The sequence below is a fragment of the Heloderma suspectum genome, chromosome 1 (assembly GCF_057233095.1).
Source record: "Heloderma suspectum isolate Gila_16-S chromosome 1, 16-S_ref, whole genome shotgun sequence".
NCBI lineage: Eukaryota > Metazoa > Chordata > Lepidosauria > Squamata > Helodermatidae > Heloderma > Heloderma suspectum.
The window spans coordinates 251,801,413-251,825,282 of NC_139458.1; the positions used below are offsets into that span (position 1 = coordinate 251,801,413).

At 43.4% G+C, this 23,870-nt stretch overlaps 1 protein-coding gene across 7 annotated transcripts in view; it reads left to right on the forward strand.

Annotated features, from left to right (window-relative positions):
- Window positions 1–2,505: 2,505 nt before the first annotated feature.
- KIF16B (kinesin family member 16B) overlaps window positions 2,506–23,870 on the forward strand; it is a 156,128-nt gene continuing 134,763 nt past the window's right edge. For 6 of the 7 annotated variants that reach the window (XR_014786291.1, XM_084824040.1, XM_084824049.1 and 3 more), the window contains exons 1-4: window positions 2,506–2,803; window positions 16,481–16,550; window positions 17,576–17,689; window positions 23,262–23,378. Coding sequence is in view for 5 of the 7 variants with exons in the window: in XM_084824040.1 (XP_084680166.1) it covers window positions 2,757–2,803; window positions 16,481–16,550; window positions 17,576–17,689; window positions 23,262–23,378 (348 nt within the window). In the remaining 2 variants the exon portion in view is untranslated. Of the gene's footprint in view, window positions 2,804–16,480; window positions 16,551–17,575; window positions 17,690–23,261; window positions 23,379–23,870 lie in introns of those variants that run through there. The other variant, XM_084824023.1, reaches the window with a different exon arrangement.

Here is a 23,870-nt window from a genome sequence, read left to right on the forward strand (position 1 = left end):
TGAGTGTTCCAGATTTGTTGGCATATTGAATGCAGCACTTTAACAGCATCATCTTTTAGGATTTTAAATAGCTCAGCTGGAATACTGTCATCTCCGCTAGCTTTGTTGTTACTAATGCTTCCTAAGGCCCACTTGACTTCACTCTCGAGGATGTCCGGCTCAAGTTCAGTGACCGCACTATCATGGCTATCAGGGACATTCAGATCTTTCCTGTATAGTTCTTCTGTGTATTCTTGCCACCTCTTCTTAATCTCATCTGCTTCTGTTAGGTCCCTGCCTTCTTTGTCCTTGATCATATAACACTGTCAGTGTGCATGGTGCTTCACAGAATAACAGCAAAAAGACAGATCTCTTCCTTGAGTTTATAATTGAGGTTTGGGGCCATAATGGTGATTTGTTGGAGACTCTACACATGCATAAAAGCAGCACCCTTTATTCTCAAGGTGGCACAGTCCCATACAACCTACTGGGGAGTAAGCCCCATTGAATTCTGTGGGGCCTCCGAGTAACCATGCAAAGGCCTGTTCCTTTTCAGAGGGCTGCCTGATTCACATTTGTACATGCTCATTTTTTACTACAGAATGTTTAAACCAGGGGCTGGCAACTTGTGGTTCTCCAGATGTTGTTGGGCTGCAACTCACACCATCCCTCACCATTGCCTAGGCTGGCTAGGGCTGCTGGGAGTTGCAGGCCAACATCTGGAGGGCCTATACCCCAGGATGAAATCTGGAATTAAATCTGGAGGGGTTTGGTTTTAAGGGCTGTGGGCATCTTCAGGGGGCTTCAGGGAAGGGCTGCAGCTCAGTGGTAGAACTCATGTGTTGCATGCAACATCCCAGGTATGTGGATTGGGGAGTTTGCAGGGTTGCACTTAGAAACTACAGGGTTGCTCTGTAGTTTGGGGGTGCTCCTGGATTCATCATTGTCATTAAAGGCCCAAGTGGTTTCTGTGGTGAGAAGTGCCTCAGGTTGGTATGTCAGCTACACCCTTTCCTGGACAGGGATAGGCTGGCCGCTGTAGTCCCTGCATTGGTAACCTCACGTTTAGATTACTGTAATGTGCTTTACGTGGGGCTGCCCTCGTGGTCTGGAAGCTGCAGCTAGTGCAGAATGCAGCAGCCAGGATGCCGACTGGAGTACCTGGCTGTGTACATATTACACTGGTGCTGAAGCAACTGCATGGGCTACCTATTAGCTACTGAGAATGTCTTGCTGTTAGCATATAAAGCCCTGAACACTTGGGACCAGGTTACCTGGCAGATCACCTTCCCCAATATGGACCTGTGCGAGCATTAAGATCATTGGAGGTCTTGCTGGTTGTACCATGATCTGCAGACTGCCATCTCACAGCAACCAGGAAGGCAGCTGGACCTTCTCTGTGGTGGTACTCAATTTATGGAACGCTCTCCCCCCTGGTATGCGGGAGGCGCCAACTGTATCATGCTTCAGGCGTCAATTAAAGGCCTATTTCTTGACCCAGGCCTTACCTGAGTGAATGTGCCACCTAGCCCATTAGTTTGTACTTACGATGTTGTTTTAATTTGATTTTAGTTTATATAAAAGTTTTGGCAATTTTTATAAACTTTAACGTATATTATAATGTATTTTGAGAACCGCTTAGAGATCTTTTTAGATATGTTCCGTGGTATATACATTAAATAAAAATAAATTAATTAAAGTGCCCAGGTTCAATCCAGGGCTGGTCAGGAAAACCTTTTATCCGAAATGCGGGAGAGCCACTGCGGGTTAGGCAACAGTGGGTAGATGGGCCAATGCTGGTACAAGGCAATTCCCTAGGGCAATAATAACAGCGCCTTTTTCTCCTGTGGCTGAACTCCGCCTTGCTGACTTCTATTTCTAGCAGCAACAGCAGTGGCCTTTAGGGACAAGCGCGCTTTGCCTCCCTCTCCGCTGAAGAGTTTGCAAGGCCATGGCCAGAAAATCTGAGGCTGCTGCTGCTGCTCCCCCCCCCCCACGCCCTAGAATATGTATTTATTTATAGCCTGCCTTTTTTCCTCTTTAAGGAGCCCAAGGCGGCGTCCATAATCCTCCTCCGCTCCATTTTGTCCTCACAACAACAACCCTGTGAGGTGGGTTGGGCTGAGAGCCTGCGACTGGCCCAAAGGCACCCAGTGCGGTTCCCTGGCCGAGTGCGGACGAGAACCCGGATCTCCCGGCTCCCAGTCCAGCACTCTCGCCACTGCACCACGCTGGCTCCCTATGATGGATGACGTGGAGGCGTTCTAAAAAGAGCGCCTCATTTGCATGGCTGCAGGCTACTGGCTCCCGACGTCGTGGCCTGGCGCCTCTGACGGATGGAGCTTTACGGTCGCACACCCTGGGCGGTTAAAAAAAAGGGGGGTGGGGGCGCTGCGTCATCAGAATCCAACCTAGAGAGGGAAGTTCCCGCGGGGCACAGGGCGGGCAACGCGTTCGGCGGCCGTTTGTCCCTCGGCAGCACCCTTACGAGAGCCCTGCGAGTGGTAGCGGCAGTGTTGTGGAGCCGAGGCCCGAGGGGAGGGGCGGCGTCGGCGGCGCTGCTGCTGCCGGCTCCAGGAGGACGGTCCTGGCGCGGCCGCAGCGCGTGGAGTAGCGCCTAGCAGGCGGAGGCGGAGGCGGAGCCGGCGGGAGGGGGAGCTGGCCGGCGCCTGGTGCTGTGAGCCGCGCAGCCGAGAGGAAGCGTCTGCCGCCGGGAGACACTGGGTGCCCCCGAGGGGCAGGCGAGGGGGGCTCCTCGTTCGCGGACGGCATGCGCCATGGCCTCGGTGAAGGTGGCTGTCAGAGTCAGGCCCATCAACCGCAGGTGAGCGAGCGCCCCGGAGGGAGGGAGGGAGGGAGGGAGGGAGGGAGGGACGCTTGTGCCCCCTCCCCTCCCCGACGGGAGCTCTGGGGTGGCCGCCCTGCCCCGGGCGCACTCGCCCTCCAGCCGCTTGCCCCGCCACCCACCCACAGCTGCGGAACCTGTTTTCTCGTGGCGTGCATCAGCCTTCGCCAACCCGGCCCTTCCCGGATGTTTTGGACTTCACCTCCCATCAGCCCCAGCCAGCATGGCCTATGGTCAGCAATGCTCGGAGCTGGAAGCCCAAAACGTCTGGAGGGGACCAGGTTGGGGAAGGCTGACGCGCGATACAACACGGGGCCGTGCCTGCTTCTTGGAGCGCCCGGATCAACTTCGCCGCTTCGACTGGCAGAGTCCCGGCGGGCCGAACAACTACAGCTTCTGCCGAGCCTGCCAGTGAGCAGGTGCAAAGGAGGCTCTTGGGCAGAGTTGGGTGGGAAAGGGCGTTTAATCAGGTGTCGTTTTTAAAAGGTGCACCTGCCAAAACTCCCCATGTTCCATAGAACTAAGTAATAAAGGCACAGGAGGCTTTGCCCTGTTTTTTAACCTACTAAATCTGGAAAACTATAATGTTTGAGAGTTCTATGTGTACAAGACACTGACAAACATATCTCTGGTATTCAAATGTAAACATGTACGTTTTCTCTTCTAAAGGAAACTACTGTTAAACACATACACACGTGTAGTTTTTTTTTTAAGAAAAACTTGAGTAGAGTATGCCACCTGTAAAATAACACCCAAAAGTAGTTTTATGACTTTTTAGTTTTTCCTTGGCTTGTACTATCATATAAGCTGGATACCAGTGACTGAGCGTTTGCTCCCTGGTGGCTGGTTATATCATTAAAATCTGATGTCAACATTGTGGAGAACCAGTTGTCAGCAGGATTTAGACACATAGGGAGGTGAGTTTTAATAACAAGATATTGTCAGTGGGTTCCAGAAGTGTCATAAAATTCACCTCGCAGTGTGGGCAGATGCTACAGGTGAGCGTCTCCCCACATAATTGGTGAATTTACAAGTGACCTCCACTGGGCAAATGGGAGATGTGTAACCAGCCCTAAAATCTATCTGTTGTTAATGTGTACTTGTTAGAGAATTTGAAGTTATTCCAGGCTTGCATGTAGCCGCTTGCCTCATTTTGCTAGTTTTTGTGGTGAGCAAAAATTGCATCTAGGCAACCAAAGACTGCTGTTCCTGCAGTCTCTTGTTGAAGGCCTTCACTCTTCCCTTTGCAGAAATGGGGGAAACAAATAGCCTGGCTGGCATTCTCCCTAACTGGGTTGTATATCCAAGGTTAGTCTAACTTAAGTCTCATTCATTACAGTGGGTCTACTTGTAAGTAGGGCTAACATTGGACACAACTCATGGCGCAGTTTGCGTATCACTGTTTAACCCAGGAATTGTGGGGATGAGCAAAGCCTGTGAACCTTTTTTGCTTGTTTTGTGAGGTGCAAACCTGGAAACTCAGGGTTGTTTATGGGTTGCTGCCATGACATGTGAACCAGGGCACAGAGTCCTGTTTAAGACAGAAGCTCAGCTCTGAAGGTAATGGGTGGGACTTCCTTCCTGCATGCTGAGAGAAAAGGCAGGCATGCTCCATCCAGAACCAGGGTTCTGAGCAAATCAGTGTTGTTGTTTTATTAAAAAAACACTAAGATTTTAAAATTTAAATCAGATTTTTAAATTTTAATTTAAAAATTATAAATAAAATACTAAATGTATCTCTCATTTAAAACAATAGCATAGCTTCAATTAAATCTTGCATAAACATGCTAAACCTACACGTGCAGTCTCATAAAAAGGAATTAGGGAGCAATCCTATGGCCCCTGGACAGAGTCTGTAGGGTCCATAGGATATTTCAAATTCTTGGATCTGAGATCGGTGACAGTACTCTGACCTCGGACCTAGGAATCTGAGCTCCATTCCCCCCCCCCCCCCGCTCATGCAGAGAGAACTGTGTTGGCGGCCACTCCAAGGTCACAAAAGCGACATCGGAAGGAAGGGAAAGGCGGGTGCTGCCTCGGAGGTAGCGTGGAACAGCTCCGTCCTCCACACTCGCAAGAGGAGCGTGGAGCAGCCGAAAAGGGGCATGGCTGGGGGCGTTCCCAGGGCGGGGAGGGCGGGAATGCCTGTATGACACATCCTATGTGTTGTACAGCAGCCTCCTCCCCCGCTCCGTCCTCCTGCAGCTCTAGCCAGAAATGCAGGGCAGGAGAAGTGCGGAGGGAACAATCCCCTCTGTGCTCCTCCTGCCCTGCTTTGGATAGGCGGTCGCCTCCAAGTTCGGAGGCGGTCGCCTATCTGGATAGGATTGCGCCCTAAGCTGACTTCAGGAACTGGATACGTTCATATTGGGAGAGATGGTCCTTGAAGTATTTGCACTGGCAGCCTGGAAATTGAGATCTGAATTTGTTGCTCACCTCTGAATGTTCCTTCTGTATTTGTTATGGGTTGTGTTGTTGTTCAGTCGTTAAGTTGTGTCCGACTCTTCATGACCCCATGGGCCATAGCACGCCAGGCCTTCCTGTCCTCCACTCTCTCCCGGAGTGTGCTCAAGTTATGGGTTGTAGCTAAACAATAAAACTGTTACTACAGCTACTACTACTGTTGCTGCTATGGGTAGAATCCAGGTAAAGTCCTATTTAGAATAGACCCTTTGAAATGAATGGGACTTGTTAGTTATGACTAACTTAAATACCATTCATTTCAGTGGGTCTAATCTAAGGATTTTAGTTGGATACTGCCCTATATTTCCATACTTAACCTCAAACAGTCATGGGTGTTGCTCATAAGAAAGAAAGGAATGTCTTAAATACATTCCCTCTATACATAAAAAGTAAAGTATGCACAATAGATAGTGAGATGCAAAGCCTGCTTGTAAGAATGAAACAGTATAAATACTACTCTGTTTAACTGTGAATTAATATGGTTTAGTGATTGGATTTGCACCATTATTCAGGAGATATATGGAAACGTTTCAGTGGGAAACTTGATTTAAATCAACACTTTCCGTACTGATTTAAATCAGTCCTCCCTCCATTCTGAAAGCTCACAGACCTCTGTCTTCCTTTGGAAGGAAGCATGACTAATTCTATATTGCCAAACTTTCTACAAATGGAAGGCACAGGATGCAGTTCTGTTACTGGAAGTAAGCAGGTTTGATTCTGTAAGTTCTAGCTTTTGAATAAGAGAATTCTGGGAACCCAGGGGAGACTCTTGGAGGAACAGCAGGATATAGGTGAGGTACATGCATAAATCTAGTTTGGCAGAAGCATGGAACTGTCAGTTCTGCAATTCATTTTTTATTCTACATACATCCCCCCTTTTGCAAAAAAAAAAAACATGGGAGGAAAAGCAGTCAGTGGAATCCACCTGAAGCTGAGGTTACCCGAAGCAATGAAATTACAGTCAGGGCCAGAAATATCGGAACAAGGATAACTGTTTTGGCAGTTGGCCTCCGTACACCACCACATCGAAGTTGAAAGGAAACAAACCCAGATGGGAGCGAAGTCAGGACTTTCAGCTATAATTCAAGGGGTTTGACAAAAGTGGGGCATTAACCATTCAGGAAGTACAGCCAGTGGCATACACACACACCCCTTCATTGGTGGCTCATAAGTAATGGAACGAATGGCTGACAAGCAGCTGCATGGCCAGGTATGGCCTGTTTCCTGGGCACCCCATGACCAGTCAAGCAGATTGAAGGCCTGGAGGTGGTTCTGAGTGTTACATTTGCATTTGGTAGCTGTTCACTGGAAATCCCAACATGAAGCCCAAAGAGGTGTCCATGCGAGTGAAGGAGGCCATCATTAGGCTGAGGAAACAACATAAACCCATCAGAGAGATAGCAAAAACCGTGGGAATGGCCAACACAACAGTTTGGAACATCCTGAAAAAGAAGGAATGAACTGGCAAGCTCAGCAACAGCAAAAGGCCTGGCAGACCACGGAAGACAACTAAAGTGGATGACCACAGAATGCTGCTCATGGTGAAGAGGAACCCTTTCACAACATATAGCCAGGTCAAGAACGCTCTTGTGGTGGTAGGCTTGTCATTGTCAACATCTACAGTCAAGAGACAGCTTTATGAAGGTAAATACATAGGCTTCATATCAAGGTGCAAACCACTGGTAACGCTCAAGAACAGAAAGGCCAGATTAGCGTTTGCCAGCAAACACCTAAAAAAGCCTGCCCACTTCTAGAATAAGATTCTTTGGACTGATGAAACCAAGATTAACTTGTACCAGAATGATGGGAAGAGAAAAGTGTGGAGAAGGAAAGGAACAGCTCATGATCCAAAGCATACCACATCATCTGTCAAACATGGTGGAGGCAGTGTTATGGCATGGGCATGTATGGCTGCCAATGGAACTGGGTCACTGGTGTTTATTGATGACCTGACTGCTGGTAAAAGCAGCAGGATGAATTCTGAGGTGTATAGGACTATACTTTCTGCTCAGATTCTGCCGAATGCTGCCAAACTGATAGGACGCCGCTTCATATTGCAGATGGATAATGACCCAAAACATACAGCAAAAGCTACCCAAGAGTTTCTCCAGGCAAAGAAATGGGATGTTCTTCAATGGCCAAGTCAGTCACCTGATCGCAACCCAATAGAGCATGCTTTTCACTTACTGAAGACAAGACTGAAGGCAGAAAGACCCACAAACAAGCAGCAGCTGAAGGCAACTGCAGTCAAGGCCTGGCAAAGCATCTCGAGGGAGGAAACTCAGCATTTGGTCATGTCCATGGGTTCCAGACTTCAGGCAGTCACTGACTGCAAAGGATTTTCATGCAGGTATTAAAGGCGACGCTTAAGTTTGAAATGATGTTCGTTTGTTCCATTACTTAGGAGCCACCAACGATGGGTGTATGTGTATGCCACTGGCTGTCCTTTCTGAATGGTTAGTGCCCCACTTTTGTCAAACCCCTTGAATTACAGCTGAAAGTCCTGACTTTGCTCCCATCTGTGTGTGTTTCCTTTCAGCTTCAATGTGGTGGTGTACAGAGGCCAACTACCAAAACAGTTATCCTTGTTCCGATATTTCTGGCCCTGACTGTATGTGCAGGATGCATACAGTAGGGTGCTGTCATGCTTTCAGCAAACTACAGATATCTTGTCAAAACCAAGATGACATTTGTTATGCAATGCATCCTTTTGGATAATGTAGTTCTTCATAGTAGTAGTAGAAGTAGTAATACTTTTATATAGCATAATATAACGCTTTAGAGTGTTTAAATTACTTCACATTAGTTCATTTTGGATGTACATTTCCCAGCTTGCCAAATCATTGTTAGCAGCCAGGAACGAGTGTCAGGACCATGCAGTCTTGCCTCCTTCCTCCTTGGCATGCCTATCCTGGTTAGCTTCCTGTTATGTTTGAAATGGGAAAGTGTGTGTTAACATAAGTTTTTTTATATCATTGTTGACATGGCATTAGTTCACTCCCTGCAAATGTTTGGTGCCAGCTCACCAAAGCTTATAAACATATAGAGTCTCTGATGATAATCTGTTTAGATGGAGAGTGGTATACAAATGTTGTTAAAGAAGTAAATAAACTGTGTATAAGTGCAAATTATTAGTACTTTCTCTGTTGTTGCTGTTAAGAATTCTAATATTTGCTTATATTCCATTTATTTTTAATTACTTTATTATATTGCCAGATTCTGTAGTTAATTTGAACAGAAGTCTTACCGAAAGTTTTTTGTGTCTACAAAATACTGAATGTTCAAATTTTGCTTTTATTAATGGACCCAGGTTGAGTTGAGTACCTGGTTTTGTTTTATTAATAAATGCAATTGAACTGTGCCCACAAGTATCTTTTTATTTTATTTTTTCATGAAATTGGTGCTTTGTGTAAGCATAAAACATTAGCATTTTAAGTGGAGAGAAAAGCAGTCCATTCTGTACAGTGAGTGACTTTACCAGTGGGTGTTACTGCATATTATAGCACTACCCTCTTCTCTCCCACCACCTCACCCCTCTAAATTAGAAGCGGGCTGTCATCGAGAGTGTTGAGTATACAAGAGCATTTTAGCAGAATGCTGATGGTGATTAATTCAGGTGGATTTGATACCTTTTTGGTGAAAAAAAATGTGGTGTGGTCCTCCAGCACCTGCTGGGTGGAGAATTTGACCTTAGGATCTGTTTAAATTTGACTTCAACATTAGGTTTCAAGGCTAAGTGAATATACTTTTTGAACTGGCAAAATAGCATTTTTTTATCAAGTATATATACTTGATAAAAAAAAATTCGCATTTGTATCCTAGTAGAGGCAATAGTACCTTGAGGCCACAGTCCTTTGGACTCCTACCTCATTGGGGCTTTCTTCTGAGTAGACATGTATCGGCATGCACTGTAAGTCTCCTTGCATTCTTTATTTTTCTGTAAAGGACTCCATTGCATGCAGTTTACAAAACCAGGCATGGTCCATTGGACCTTCATTTGGACTTAATTTGACTTCTCTTTTATAGCATACTGCCAGCAGAAAGAGTTCTTAAATATCTGCCAAAGATGTGGAGATACATTGATGAAAAATTATATAACATTTGCACAACACGTATCAGTTCTGCACTTAAAAACAATTGTTCATTGGAGCAACTGTGTCGAGGAGAGGTATTTCTGATTTGGAGTGGAGTTCTAATTTTGGTAATCCTTTTCTGAAATTAGCAGAGTTACCACACTCAAGATTTCATATTACCTGTTCTCTGAGTGCTAGATTGGGGGATACTGAAGCCTTTCTTTCATCTTGGCTAATGTCCTTAATAAGTATGATGACATTTATGGAGAAGTAAGGGAGGCTGCAGCAAGCTTTGATTGTAGTATCTCTGCATAAACTGTTTGTTTGTTTATTTATTTGAAGTATTTTTTACTTTGTGCTTCAGCCAAAACATGTTCCAGTATGGCTTACATACAATTAATAATACAAGACAGTCCACTCTGTGCCTGCAGGCTTACAATCGAAAAGACATGACTGAAAAGGAAAAGGGATGGGGAGTGCTGCGTTGGGTTTTCTACTTGTCCTGAGGGTTTGAAAAGTCACTTCACTTACAGTGTATTTCTATAGTAATGCTGAGATTATACCCTGCAACTGACCCCCATACATTTACACCTTTAAATTCTCCAAGGATGGTAGATAGTGATATGGGGTGGAAATTTTTTCCAGTGCTTTATTTTTCTGTGGAAAATTTCAGTTAAATAAGTTCATTGTAAAAATCAATGTATGCCAATTGCAGATACAATATTAAGCAAGCTTGGCCTTTTCAAAATTGTAATTATTGTTTTTCAGGTGATTATCTCTACCAAGTAGGTGAGAGAATACATATATGTCATTGAAATACAGTCAGGGCCAGAAATATTGGAACAAGGATAACTGATTTGGCAGTTCGCCTCTGTACACCACCACACTGAAGTTGAAAGGAAACACACCCAGATGGAAGCGAAGTCAGGACTTTCAGCTGTAATTCAAGGGGTTTGACAAAAGTGGGGCACTAACCATTCAGGAAGTACCACCAGTGGCATACACACACACCCCTTCGTTGGTGGCTCATAAGTAATGGAACGAATGGCTGACAAGCAGCTGCATGGCCAGGTGTGGCCTGTTTCCTGGGCACCCCATGACCAATCAAGCAGATTGAAGGCTTGGAGGTGGTTCTGAGTGTTACATTTGCATTTGGTAGCTGTTCACTGGAAATCCCAACATGATGTCCAAAGAGGTGTCCATGCGAGTGAAGGAGGCCATCATTAGGCTGAGGAAACAACATAAACCCATCAGAGAGATAGCAAAAACAGTGGGAGTGGCCAACACAACAGTTTGGAACATCCTGAAAAAGAAGGAATGAACTGGCAAGCTCAGCAACAGCAAAAGGCCTGGCAGACCACAGAGGACAACTAAAGTGGATGACCACAGAATGCTGCTCATGGTGAAAAGGAACCCTTTCACAACATCTAGCCAGGTCAAGAACGCACTCGAGGAGGTAGGCATGTCATTGTCAACATCTACAGTCAAGAGACGGCTTTATGAAGATAAATACAGAGGCTTTACAACAAGGTGCAAACCACTGGTAACGCTCAAGAACCAAAAGGCCAGATTAGCGTTTGCCAGCAAACACCTAAAAAGCCTGCCCACTTCTGGAATAAGATTCTTTGGACTGATGAAACCAAGATTAACTTATACCAGAATGATGAGAAAAGTATGGAAAAGGAAAGGAAGAGCTTATGATCCAAAGCATACCACATCATCTGTCAAACATGGTGGAGGCAGTGTTATGGCATGGGCATGTATGGCTCACAATGGAACCAGGTCACTGGTGTTCATTGATGACCTGACTGCTGATAAAACAGCAGGATGAATTCTGAGGTGTATAGGACTATACTTTCTGCTCAGATTCAGCCGAATGCTGCCAAACTGATAGGACGCCACTTCATATTGCAGATGGATAATGACCCAAAACATACAGCAAAAGCTACCCAAGAGTTTCTCCAGGCAAAGAAGTGGGATGTTCTTCATTGGCCAAGTCAGTCTCGATCCAATAGAGGATGCTTCTCACTTACTGAAGACAAGACTGAAGGCAGAAAGACCCACAAACAAGCAGCAGCTGAAGGCAGCTGTGGTAAAGGTCTGGCAAAGCATCTCGAGGGAGGAAACTCAGCATTTGGTCATGTCCATGGGTTCCAGACTTCAGGCAGTCATTGACTGCAAAGGATTTTCATGCAGGTATTAAAGGCGATCCTTAAGTTTGAAATGATGTTCATTTGTTCCATTACTTATGAGCCACCACCGATGGGTGTGTGTGTGTGTATGCCACTGGCTGTCCTTTCTGAATGGTTAGTGCCCCACTTTTGTCAAACCCCTTGAATTACAGCTGAAAGTCCTGACTTTGCTCCCATCTGTGTGTGTTTCCTTTCAGCTTCAATGTGGTGGTGTACAGAGGCCAACTGCCCAAACTGTTATCCTTGTTCCAATATTTCTGGCCCTGACTGTACATATATGTCTCAGGGTGAATGGGAACTAATAAATCATGACAGTGAAACAAGGTGCCCCAACAACCTTAGTGGAAGAGGGTTGAATGCCATTGAAATAGATGAGTAGTTGTCGGCATATCATGCACAGTTCTTTGGGTTACTAAAGTGAATTAGTGTGCAAACAGTTCTCAGCACCTTCATTTTTTCTTATATTTAAACAATGTAAGGGAAGTACATGCTCTTGTCTTAAATTTGTACAAGTATTCCAATAAAAATTTACATAATATAACGTTTAAATCACATTTAAGTATGCTTTCATATTTTCCCTCAAATATTTCAGGTCAAATATTGGAGGTGCATTAGGACAAAAAATTAACATGGGATACTTTTTTTAGCTTTACTGTTTACTAAATACAAGTAAAATAAACATGACAAACTAGATCTCTCTAAGGCACGGGTGGGCAACTTGTGGCCCTCCAGATATTTTGACCTATGGATCCTATTACCTCTAGCCAGCAAGCCAGTGGTGGGGGATGATGGGAGTTGTAGGAAGGGCCATTGGAAGGGCCACAAGTTGGCCATCACTGCTCTAGGGTATAAGAATATTTTCTGATGCAAACTGAAAATTTTCCTATGCAAACAATCCTATGCAAATTAACCTAATTTGAATTGGAAAATTTCCCAATGCAAACTGAAAAATTTCCTGTGCAAATGACCCTGTGCAACTTAACCTATTTCAAATTATCCACATTCAAAATTTTCCAGAAAACCCACGTCACTGCTAGTAGGATTAAATTTTTGCTCTTCTGCAGTGGTCTTTATTTATTAATTTAAGTAATGTCCAAGGGCCACCATATTCTGTGGTGCTGTCCCTAAGAAACATTCTGGCTTGAGTCACTGTGACAGGTCTATTGAACCCATAGGTTCATCTTACTTCTTCAAGAAAAGATAATCCTAAAGAGATGGATATAAAGCAGCGTCAGTAATTTAATGAACCATGGTAAAGTATCTTACCACATCAAGAAATGGAAATAAGAGCAACTGGCTAAAGTGGCTAGACAGGTACCATTTCAGGCTCTGTTTCTGCTGTTCCTCCCTTTCTCAAAGAATACGGAACAAATTTACAAAGAGTTGCCAGGCTAAGCTGCATATTCAAAGCTGAAGTTTCATAAGTGTAACTACTAAATAGGCAGTCTGTTTTTTTTGTATGCAAGAGATAAAAATTTTGTTCCAAGTTGAGAGTGCTGTCGCTGGCTTTATTATACTTACCCATTGTTGGGGAGTCTGTAGACTTCTTGTGAACATTCTTAAGCTTGGTCATATGGGCTGTATGGGGGCATAACCCCTTCGTTTCGGAGGCTGCCAACTATCCTATGCAGAGCTGCTGGAGCATGGAGAGGATCCTCTCCTCCTTTCTCTGGCTGCCCTGCATTTTTGCCTAGACCGGTAATTTTGCCCATCTAGGTGCGGCTTCAGAGGGGTGGGGGGAAGGGGTCTAAAGACCTGATACGAAGCTGTGATAAGCAGCTTTCGTGATCTCTTCCCCTCCCCACCCTTGGGACCACTCCTTTTCCCCTGTTCCTGTGCTCTGTTCCTGAGTGCAGAGACATAGCTGGCACAAAGAGAACCACGCCGGCTACAAGGGGGTGGGGAGTGTGGTTTCTGGGAACTGAAGTCGGAGCCCTGCTCCAATCTCTCTTCCCAGAAACCAAACAGTCCTGTAGCCCCCTAGACAGTGTCTAGTAGCCATAAGATCGCTCCCTAATTCTCTCAAGCACCAGTGGACTTTCTGGAGTCCTTCCCTTCAGTCTCTCGGCGGGTCTTGAGCTGGAATAGCTTCATGCACCAGTGGAATTACTTGCTCACACTCCTCCGTAGCTTTTCCTTTCTGCAAAATGTCAAATAAGTAAATGACACATGTTTGATATATGCATTTTTGGTGCATTCTGAATTATTTTAATTATATCTTACTGTGTTTCGCTGGTGTATGTTTAATATATTGTGGGATAGACTCTTGCTTATTAGTCAGTGGGCTGTCGACCTCCCCCCCCCCTTTGGTTTTTCAGTTACAGAACTTAGAGTGCAATCCTATGCATGTTTAGACAAGAAAAAAAGGTCTTACAATTCCCAGCATTCCCCAGCCAGCATGTAGGAGTTTTAGGACTTTTTTTTCTCTCAACATGCATAGGATTACGCCCTTACAGAAGCAACCTGCTTCTGTCTATCCATTCGTGACCAATTATAACAAGGTCAAAGTTAACCTTCATGGCCTAGTTAGTAACGTAGTGCTAATAGTGGAAGCAGTAGAAGTTATTTTCCTTAAAAAAAAAAAAAAGAGTAGCCAGAATTATTTTACTTTAGCTTAGTTGCTTTTGATCACTTTTATTCTAAGAAATTTCTTTATCTTAATATCTAGATGAGCTGTTAGGAAGAATCCCTGAGGAATTTGCATGTTTATTATTAATGTTGGTTATAAGCCAGGAAGTTGTTTTCCTGAGGGTATGGAGCTCAGTACAGCATGTGAAATTGCAGTGGAAAGTAGCTTATGGCTAGATCTGGGAGCAAACCAAGTATGGAGGGAGCAATCCTATGGCCGCTAGACAGTGGCTAGACGGCCATAGGATATCTTGTTTTCTGGGAACCGACCTCCCCGCACTTCCGTGCTGCCTCTGAGGCAGCGCAGAAAAAGTCCATCCTTGCGCTCACAAAAGGAGTGTGGAGCAGCCAAAAAGGGGTGTGTCTGGGGGCGTTCCAGGGCGGGGAGGGCATAAATGCCTGTATGACACATCCAATGTGTCGTACAGCAGCCTCCTCTCCCGCTTTGCCCTACCGCGGCTAGACAGCCACAACCAGCTATCTAGCCGAAAGTGCAGGGCAGGAGAACCGCGGAGGGAACAATCCCCTCCGTGCTTCTCCTGCTCTGCATTGGAAAGGCGGTCGCCTCCAAGTTTGGAGGCGGCCACCTATCTGGATAGGATTGCGCCCTAAGTTAACTTGTTACTTATTCTTCGGCTCCCTTCACTCAAGGAAGGGAAGGAATACTAAGGATTACCTAGAAGTTACCTAGAAAACTTACCTCATTATTAATGAAAGACTTCATATATGCTATAAAATAAGGCAGTGGAAAGTTCAACTGTGACACACATGGAAATTGGCCATAATATGTTTTACTGAAAATAACGAAGGGTGTCATGGCGAGTTAGTGATGAAACAACATTTCACAAAAGAAATAATTTCTGTCCCTTCCTTCCCCATGTAGGTGCCTGCAATCCCCAAAAATCTTTCCTGGTCAGGGCCCCCTTCTGAATAATATGGGGATGGGGGGGCTTGGGTGGGGGGAGGGGGAATCACCCCACATTGGGCAGAGGCACATCCTATGAGTGATACCTCCATCTGATTTTTGGTTGGTTGGTTCCCTTCTCCCCAGCAGTTCACCATACCCCATCCCGCATTGTACAACAGGGTTCTCCAAAGAAGCTTTCTGGACTCACAGGTGACTGAATGGGGAGGGAAGAATGAGAAACTTTGGGGAGGGGAAGGGGATCTTAGGATCCAAGCCTATATTTGTATCTGAGCTTTGTTTTGCCCAGGCCCCCACCTGCCTTCATTTCTAAGGAGAGAAAATGTATGTTGCAGCCATCGGTTTACCTTTGTTCCACCCTGCCCTATATATCCCAAAGTGAGTTCTGTGTAGCATTTTCACTGGGAACCTTCCTATTGATTCAAACCTTCCTATTGATATTCAGCCTAGTCTTGTGTTAAGCATTTTCAGATAGTATTATCAGAAGCTATGCTCCTCAGCTTTTCTACCAGGAGGGCAAGGAGGGGAATTGTTGGTTTCTAATCCAAACCTACCTGCTGCATAGAGCTTTTGGTACAATGTAAGATATGACCTACCAGCCTTGTTTAACAACTGGAACAAACATTAGAAGTTAGAACCAACATTTTCTTGACTTCTTTGACTGCAGTTCTTTGTGTTCTGTGTGTGTGTGTTAATATTGTTAATTAAACAGTTGTGTTCTGATCTGGAGCTGGGGGTTCTAAATAACTTTATCTGGCCTCTTGGTCTGCTTGGGCAGTTGGGGTGGGCAGAGATTGGAAGCTGACTAAGTGGTAATTCACTTCAGTACCCTAGTTAGGTAACTTTTTAGGGTGGCTCTCATTCCAGTGCTAAAATGGGAGCCAGTATTTACCCATCTCATTTGGATTACCTAATGACCTTCTTAGGTGCCAGGACAAATAGTGGATTGAGGACTCTCTAAAACAGATGTGGGCAAATGGTAGATTTTTAGATGTTTTCAACTTCAACTCCCATCAATGCCTGCCAGCATGGCCAGTGGTCAGGAATGCTGGGTTTTGTGGTTTTTGGAGATCTACTTTCTGCCCACCCCTGCTCTAAACCAGTCTTCCACAATGTGGCGCCCTCCAAATGTTTTAGACTACAACTCCCATGATCCCTGATCAATGGCTATGCTGGCTGGAACTGATGAGAGTTGTAGCCCAAAACATCTGGAGGTCACCACATTGGGAAAGGTCCCAGGGACTTTACAGAGGGCCACAATGAAAAATGAAACTACTATTTATGATAATATATATATTAATAAAAATGCATCTTGCTGCCTACAATTATATTTTATGTAGTATTTTTAACCTACTATAATATGTTAATTTTACAGGGAGAAGGATCTGGATGCCAAGTTCATTATATCAATGGAGAAAAATATAACAACAATTACAAATATGAAGGTGAGTGTGTTCAAGCCACTATGGAAATATTTTACTTGCTTGATCTTGTCTCTTTCATTCACTTCCTGACAAATTGTTAGGACAGGATAGTGCCAGAATTTAAGACTAGTGGGTCAAGATGGATAAGCCTCCTTACCATAGAGCAGCGATATGGTTTTTCTGGAAAATATTCAATTAGAAAATGTTCAGAAGTTCTGAATGAGGCCCCAAATCAGTTGGGATCTGATTTAGCATCTTTGACTTGTAAAGAACTAAAAAGGTATGCCATGTTAATTTATGTGCTGTATAAATATTTCACAATTTTTCCCAGTAGTCAAAAGGCATTTTAACTGGAATATCTGACTAAGAAGAACATTCAATAACATGTACATAATATAATTCAAATATTATATTCAGACAAATTTGAAGCTTTATTTGAAAATTATTTTTATTGGAATACTTGTACATATTTTATGGTAATAAGATATGGCAACTTATTACCATATAATCCTTACATTTTAAGAAGAGAAAGACACTGAATCATACATGCTTCTTAGGGATAGGCAGCTGAAAACAAAGTTAAATATAATGTTAAAGCTACCAAACTTGACTGGTAGCTTTATTATAGTGATTGGTAGTTCATTATGATACTAATTAATTTCATGAAGCAATTGCTATCTTTGTACCTTGCATTTTTGGCCTTAAACAGATGATGCATATGACTATATGTATGATAAGGCAAACTAAGCATTCAAGTTATTTTGGAATCCTTGAAAACACTGTCCCATCAAAGTAGTGTAAGCCCTACTAGGATAAAACGTAAACTGTGGCATAGAGATCTTGAATTCCTAACTCTGTTCCTGAGTATTACATACTCAAGCAGCCTTCATTTTTTTTTTTTAAATATCAGTTTTGCTGTATAATAAAGGAAATAGGTAAGTTTAAGTTATTGTCAGTATCTTGTGTTCTCCAGAGAAGGTGCTGGAAATACACGCAGTTATTATCTCAGCATGGAATACAGTAATAATTTGCTTGTTCTTCTTTAGATTCCAGAGGGAGGAAGTGGAGACATCGGAAGAGAACGGACAAAAATGTTTACATATGATTTCTCTTACTTTTCAGCTGATACTAAAAGTCCAAACTATGCATCTCAGGAAATGGTAGGCAGCTAGATGCCTGTGCTTCTCTTTCAGAATGAAAATATAATGCCACAGTTTGTGCTTCATTACTAATCTGACTTCACACTGGGAGTGCCATAGATGATTGAGAGAGGATTTTAAATGCTTCAACTGCTATAAAAATAATTTGTTATGAGAGCTTTGTTATAAATTAGCTGTATGTAGTGCATGTTGATCATGCAAGTTCAGAGGACAAAATTCAGGTTGTTGTTGTTCAGTCATTCAGTCGTGTCCGACTCTTCGTGACCCCATGGACCATAGCACGCCAGGCCTTCCTGTCCTGTGCTCTCTCCCGGAGCGTGCTCAAGTTCATATTCATTGCATCGGTGATGCTATCTATCCATCTCATCCTCTGCCGTCCCCTTCTCCTTTTGCCTTCAGTCTTTCCCAGCATCAGGGTCTTTTCCAGAGAGTTTTCTCTTCGCATTAGGTGGCCAAAATATTTGAGCTTCAGCTTCAGTATCCGTCCTTCCAATGAGCACTCAGGGTTGATTTCCTTTAGGATTGAAAAAAAAAATTCAGGTAACATGTGTTTAATCAAAACCACTAGATCAACAGGTGGTGGGTTCTCTCTCTCTCACTCTCTGTGTATACACACACATGCACATATCATGGCAGCTAGCTATATCTAGATTGCTCCATTATCTTCTGATCCGTTGGGTAGCCAGTGATATCAAGTAATTCATATAAACCTGAACATCATATTTAAACTTCTCAGTCTTTAACAAAACGTCTCTAGAGCACTTGGGAATCTAATTAGAAACAATGTAATGTTTCTTCCATTTCTAAGTTAGAGTCTCTTCTCCTTGGTCTGTCTGATGAGTATGAACCATATTTATGTTGTTTGGATCTGATTTTTCAATCCTATCCGCAGATAACTTGTGAGTGAAGTCCATAAATGCTTACTTCCACAGAAACATGCACAGGTTTAGGCTATGCATAGACCTTATACGCATGTTTAATTAATAATTACACACTAAATATTAGTAATCAGGGATACAAAAGAAGGTATGCAACATATCTTTCTTTGTACACCTGAGCACAAATATCGCTTGATTTGGAAATTTTACCTAAACCTAGATTCTTGTAATATTTTAATTTCTTCCTCTATTTTCAGTTAATCCTCACTATTTTCTGTTAAGCCACTGTTTTCTCCTTCTCGCTACCCAGCGGCCTTCAGAATTCTTCATGTTTTGCTGAGAGTGTACTTGTAAACAAAAAAAAGTCTTCTGAAGATAGGAGTGTGTAGTCACTAGGCATGTATTCTTCTGCACAGTAGGAGATACAAATGGCTGGTTTGCTACAACTAAGTGTGCACCCCTTACTATAATGATTGAACTATATGAACACAGAACAGATGTTTCAGAAATCAGAACTTACTTTGATACTCGCAGGGCTTCAGTGGCTGAACTATAAATGGGTCATACTTTTCCCTTCAAAGGACATCTAGTCCAGTGCAGAGAAACAGGATCCTCTATACCCTAATCAATGATACAGCATATAGTAATTCATAAGCAGAAAATAGAAGGAATCAAGGTGTATCATGTCACAGATAAAGAAAGCGAGTAAATAGTATCGCTAATGTCTCCCCCGCACATGCACGCACACATGCACACACATTCTTAACCATGTTTATGCATTGCCCATACTTTATCATTTGTATCTGTAAAACAAAACGCATCCTTTTTCTGGCATGCTAAAATGCAGGTGATTTCTAAGGTAATAAAGCAATCATTGTGACAAACCTTACACTGGATAATATAGGATGACATTGACATTAGTGACGCTTTAGCAGAATAGAGAAGTGCTCATGTGTTGAACTTAGAGGGGGAAAAGTGGGGAGCCATTCATGGCCAGACACAGGAATATTTTCTTCTATACTTGGAGTCTTAGGCTAATCAGGAAATGTTTATTTTTATCACATTATTAATTAGGTAGTTAGAATTGTTTCCTCTCTTTTGCAGGTGCCCTTGCTTTTTGTTCTTAAGAGAGTTGTTCTCACCTGTTGCTTATTCATCTAAGCAGGATAGATGCATGTTGTTGTTATTGTTCAGTCGTTAAGTCGTGTCCGACTCTTCGTGACCCCATGGACCATAGCACGCCAGGCCTTCCTGTCCTCCGCTCTCTCCCGGAGTGTGCTCAAGTTCATATTCATTGCATCGGTGATGCTATCTAGCCATCTCATCCTCTGCTGTCCCCTTCTCCTTTTGCCTTCAATCTTTCCCAGCATCAGGGTCTTTACCCTTTATCAGGGTCAAAATAGTTGAGCTTCAGCTTCAGTATCTGTCCTTCCAATGAGCACTCAGGGTTCATTTCCTTTAGGATGGACTGATTTGACCTCCTTGCAGTCCAGGGGACTCGTAAGAGTCTTCTCCAGCACCACAGTTGGAAAGCATCAATTCTTTGGCGCTCAGCCTTCCTTATAGTCCAGCTCTCACAGCCATACATTACTACTGGGAAAACCATAGCTTTGATTATACGAATCTTTGTTGGCAAGGTGATGTCTCTGCTTCTTACTACGCTGTCTAGGTTTGCCATAGCTTTCTTCCCAAGGAGCAAGCGTCTTTTAATTTCATGGCTACAGTCACTGTCTGTGGTGATCTTGGAGCCCAAGAAAATAAAATCTGTCACTGCTGCCATTTCTTCCCCTTCTATATGCCAGGAAGTGATGGGGCCAGATGCCATGATCTTAGTTTTTTTAATGTTGAGTTTCAAACCAGCTTTTGCACTCTCCACTTTCACCCTCAACAAGAGGCTCTTTAGATCCTCTTCGCTTTCTGCCATTAGGGTGGTATTGTCTGCATATCTGAGGTTGTTGATAATTCTCCCGGCAATCTTAATTCCGACCTGTGATTCATCCAACCCGGCATTTCTCATGATGTACTCTGCATATAAGTTAAATAAGCAGGGCGACAATATACAGCCTTGTCGTAGTCCTTTCCCAGTTTTGAACCAATCGGTTGTTCCATGTCTGGTTCTTACTGTTGCTTCTTGACCCTTGTACAGGTTTCTCAGGAGACAGGTAAGGTGGTCTGGTACTCCCATCTCTTGAAGAATTTGCCAGAGTTTGTTGTGATCCACACAATCAAAGGCTTTAGCGTAGTCAATGAAGCAGAAATAGATGTTTTTCTGGAATTCTCTTGCTTTCTCCATGATGCAGCGAACGTTGGCGATTTGATCTCTAGTTCCTCTGCCTCTTCGAAACCCAGCTTGTACTTCCGGTAGTTCTAGGTTCACATCCTGCTGAAGCCTAGCTTGTAGGATTTTGAGCATCACCTTGCTGGCATGTGAAACGAGCGCAATTGTACGGTAGTTCGAACACTCTTTGGCATTGCCCTCCTTGGGAATTGGAATGTAAACTGACCTTTTCCAGTCTTGTGGCCACTGTTGAGTGTTCCAAATTTGTTGGCATATTGAGTGCAGCACTTCAACAGCATCATCTTTTAGGATCTTAAATAGCTCTGCTGGAAGACTGTCATCTCTGCTAGCTTTGTTGTTAGTAACGCTTCCTAAGGCCCGCTTGACTTCACTCTCGCGGATGCCCGGCTCAAGTTCAGTGACCGCACTGTCATGGCTATCAGGGACATTCAGATCTTTCCTGTATAGTTCTTCTGTGTATTCTTGCCACCTCTTCTTAATCTCATCTGCTTCTGTTAGGTCCCTGCCTTCTTTGTCCTTTATCATGCCCGTCTTTGCACATAACATTCCCTTGAAAGAGTGTTTGCTATGATCAGCGTGTTCTCTTGGCAAAACTCTATTAGCCTTTGTCCTGCTTCATTTTGTACACCAAGGCCATGCTTGCCTGTTATCCCGGTGATTTCTTGACTTCCTACTTTAGCATTCCAATCCCCTAGGATGAAGAGGACATCTTTTTTTGGTGTTAGTTCTAGAAGGTGTTGTAGGTCTTCATAGAACCGATCAACCTCAGCTTCTTCGGCCTCAGTGGTTGGGGCATAGACTTGAATTACTGTGATGTTGAATGGTTTGCCTTGGATTCGTACAGAGATCATTCTATCGTTTTTGAGATCGTACTCCAGTACTGCTTTTCCCACCCTTTTGTTGACTATGAGTGCTCCTCCATTTCTTCTAAGGGATTCTTGCCCACAGTAGTAGATATAATGGTCACCTGAATTAAATTCGCCCATGCTTGTCCATTTTAGTTCGCTGATTCCCAAGATGTCAATGTTCAGTCTTGCCATCTCATGTTTGACCACCTCCAGCTTACCTTGATTCACTGATCTGACATTCCAGGTTCCTAAACAATATTGTTCTTTACAGCATCGAACTTTCTTTTCACCATCAGACACATCCACAGCTGAGTGTCCTTTCGGCTTTGGCCCAGCTTTCACTCTTTCTGGCGCTACTTGGAAATTCCCTCTGCTCTTCCCCAGTAGTATATTGGATACCTTCCGACCTGAGGGGCTCATCTTCCGGTGTCATCTCTTTTAGCCTTGTGATACATTCCATGGGGTTTTCTTGGCAAGAATACTGGAGTGGGTTGCCATTTCCTTCTCCAGTGGACCACATTTTGTCAGAACTCTCCACCGTGACTTGTCCGTCTTGGGTGGCCCTGCATGGCATAGCTTATGGCTTCACTGAGTTATGCAAGCCCCTTCGCCACAACAAGGCAGTGATCCATGAAGGGGAGATGCAGGTTAGGTTTCATCTAATTGAATATTTAAAATATTCAGTATTAAAAATAATTGAATATTTTTCTTGTTTCTTATTTATAATTGTACCGTTTGGAACACAGTGGTTTAGGCCAGACCAGCATGAATTGTGACCTACCTAACCAAAACTAGCCCACCACCCTGTGGCCCTCCAGATGTTGTTGAACTGTAACTCCCATCCGCCCTAACCAGCAATGCGGGGGAGCTGCAGTCCAGCAACATCTGGAGGGTTGCACTTTCCCTATCCTTGCCTTAAACAGTAGCTGTTCTAGACCACAGATGACTCTTGAAACGAGGTGAGGGATGGGTTCAAAAGCAGTTTATGCTATGGAACGGGATTTACTGTTTAAAGGGAGGAAATGAAATATTCCATGGGGCATGCCTAAATATGCCAAATTTGGATCCCAGGAAAGAGGTTAATTGAGTAACTGGTAAGGCATCATACATGGTTGGTATGCTCTATTCAGTTTTTTGGGTGATAAGTTGTTGAAGCTGGGTTTAAGCATAGCTCCTTCACAATACTTTCATGTTTTTATGCTGGTTTTTCTCTGTAACACAAGCAGGCTTTCCAGTAAAATGAAAAAGTAATAACTAAACTTGACAACTAGGAAGAACTTCTAAGCAGGTGTTGTGCAGTATCATAGACAGCTTAGTGTGCACTTGTGTGGGCAGTTTTGAGGAACTGCAGAATTGTTATTTTTTATAAACACTTGAGCTGATTATACTTAGTAAACACTTCTGTAAGATAGCAATTCCTGTAGTATGTTATACTTTAGCAGTTGTGATACTTTACTGAGAGCAAATAAAATTATATTATGAAACATTGCCAAAATCTGTTGTTGTTGTTGATGATGATGATGATGATCTTGAACTTGTTTCTCCAGGTCTTTAAGAACCTTGGCACTGATGTCCTGAAATCAGCTTTTGAAGGTTATAATGCTTGCATTTTTGCATATGGACAGACTGGATCTGGAAAGTCTTACACAATGATGGGAAATACCGTATGTCATACTTTTCAGAAGATTACTTACTTGCCAATGTCAAGTGTGCTGTTTTTCTGCAATGTATACAAGACAACCAACATACATTCTAAATTGTCACAAGGAATCTCCTGATTTTCTATAAAATTTATAATGAACAGAATAAGTTTAAGGGGCTTTTAGCAAGTTCTGATTTTGATTTAGCCCAGATGAAGGCAAGAATTTACAAAATTGATTTGGTTGGCCTATTTACTATTTATTTCTTGGGTTGTAACTGGATATGCCTAATGCATATGTGAACGAGGTGGCTTCCCTGAATTATGTACCTGGGGAACAAAAGCTTCACCACACTCTGGCATAAAGTTTAATCTCAGAGTTGGAAACAGTAACATATGAGACATCCCTAAAAGACTAATGGAATTCATATTTGGTGAATTAATTTTTAAAGTTATTTCTGCCTGAGATTCCATCCCCAAACTCTATGGGTTGGAACTGAATGTACTCGTCTGTAAA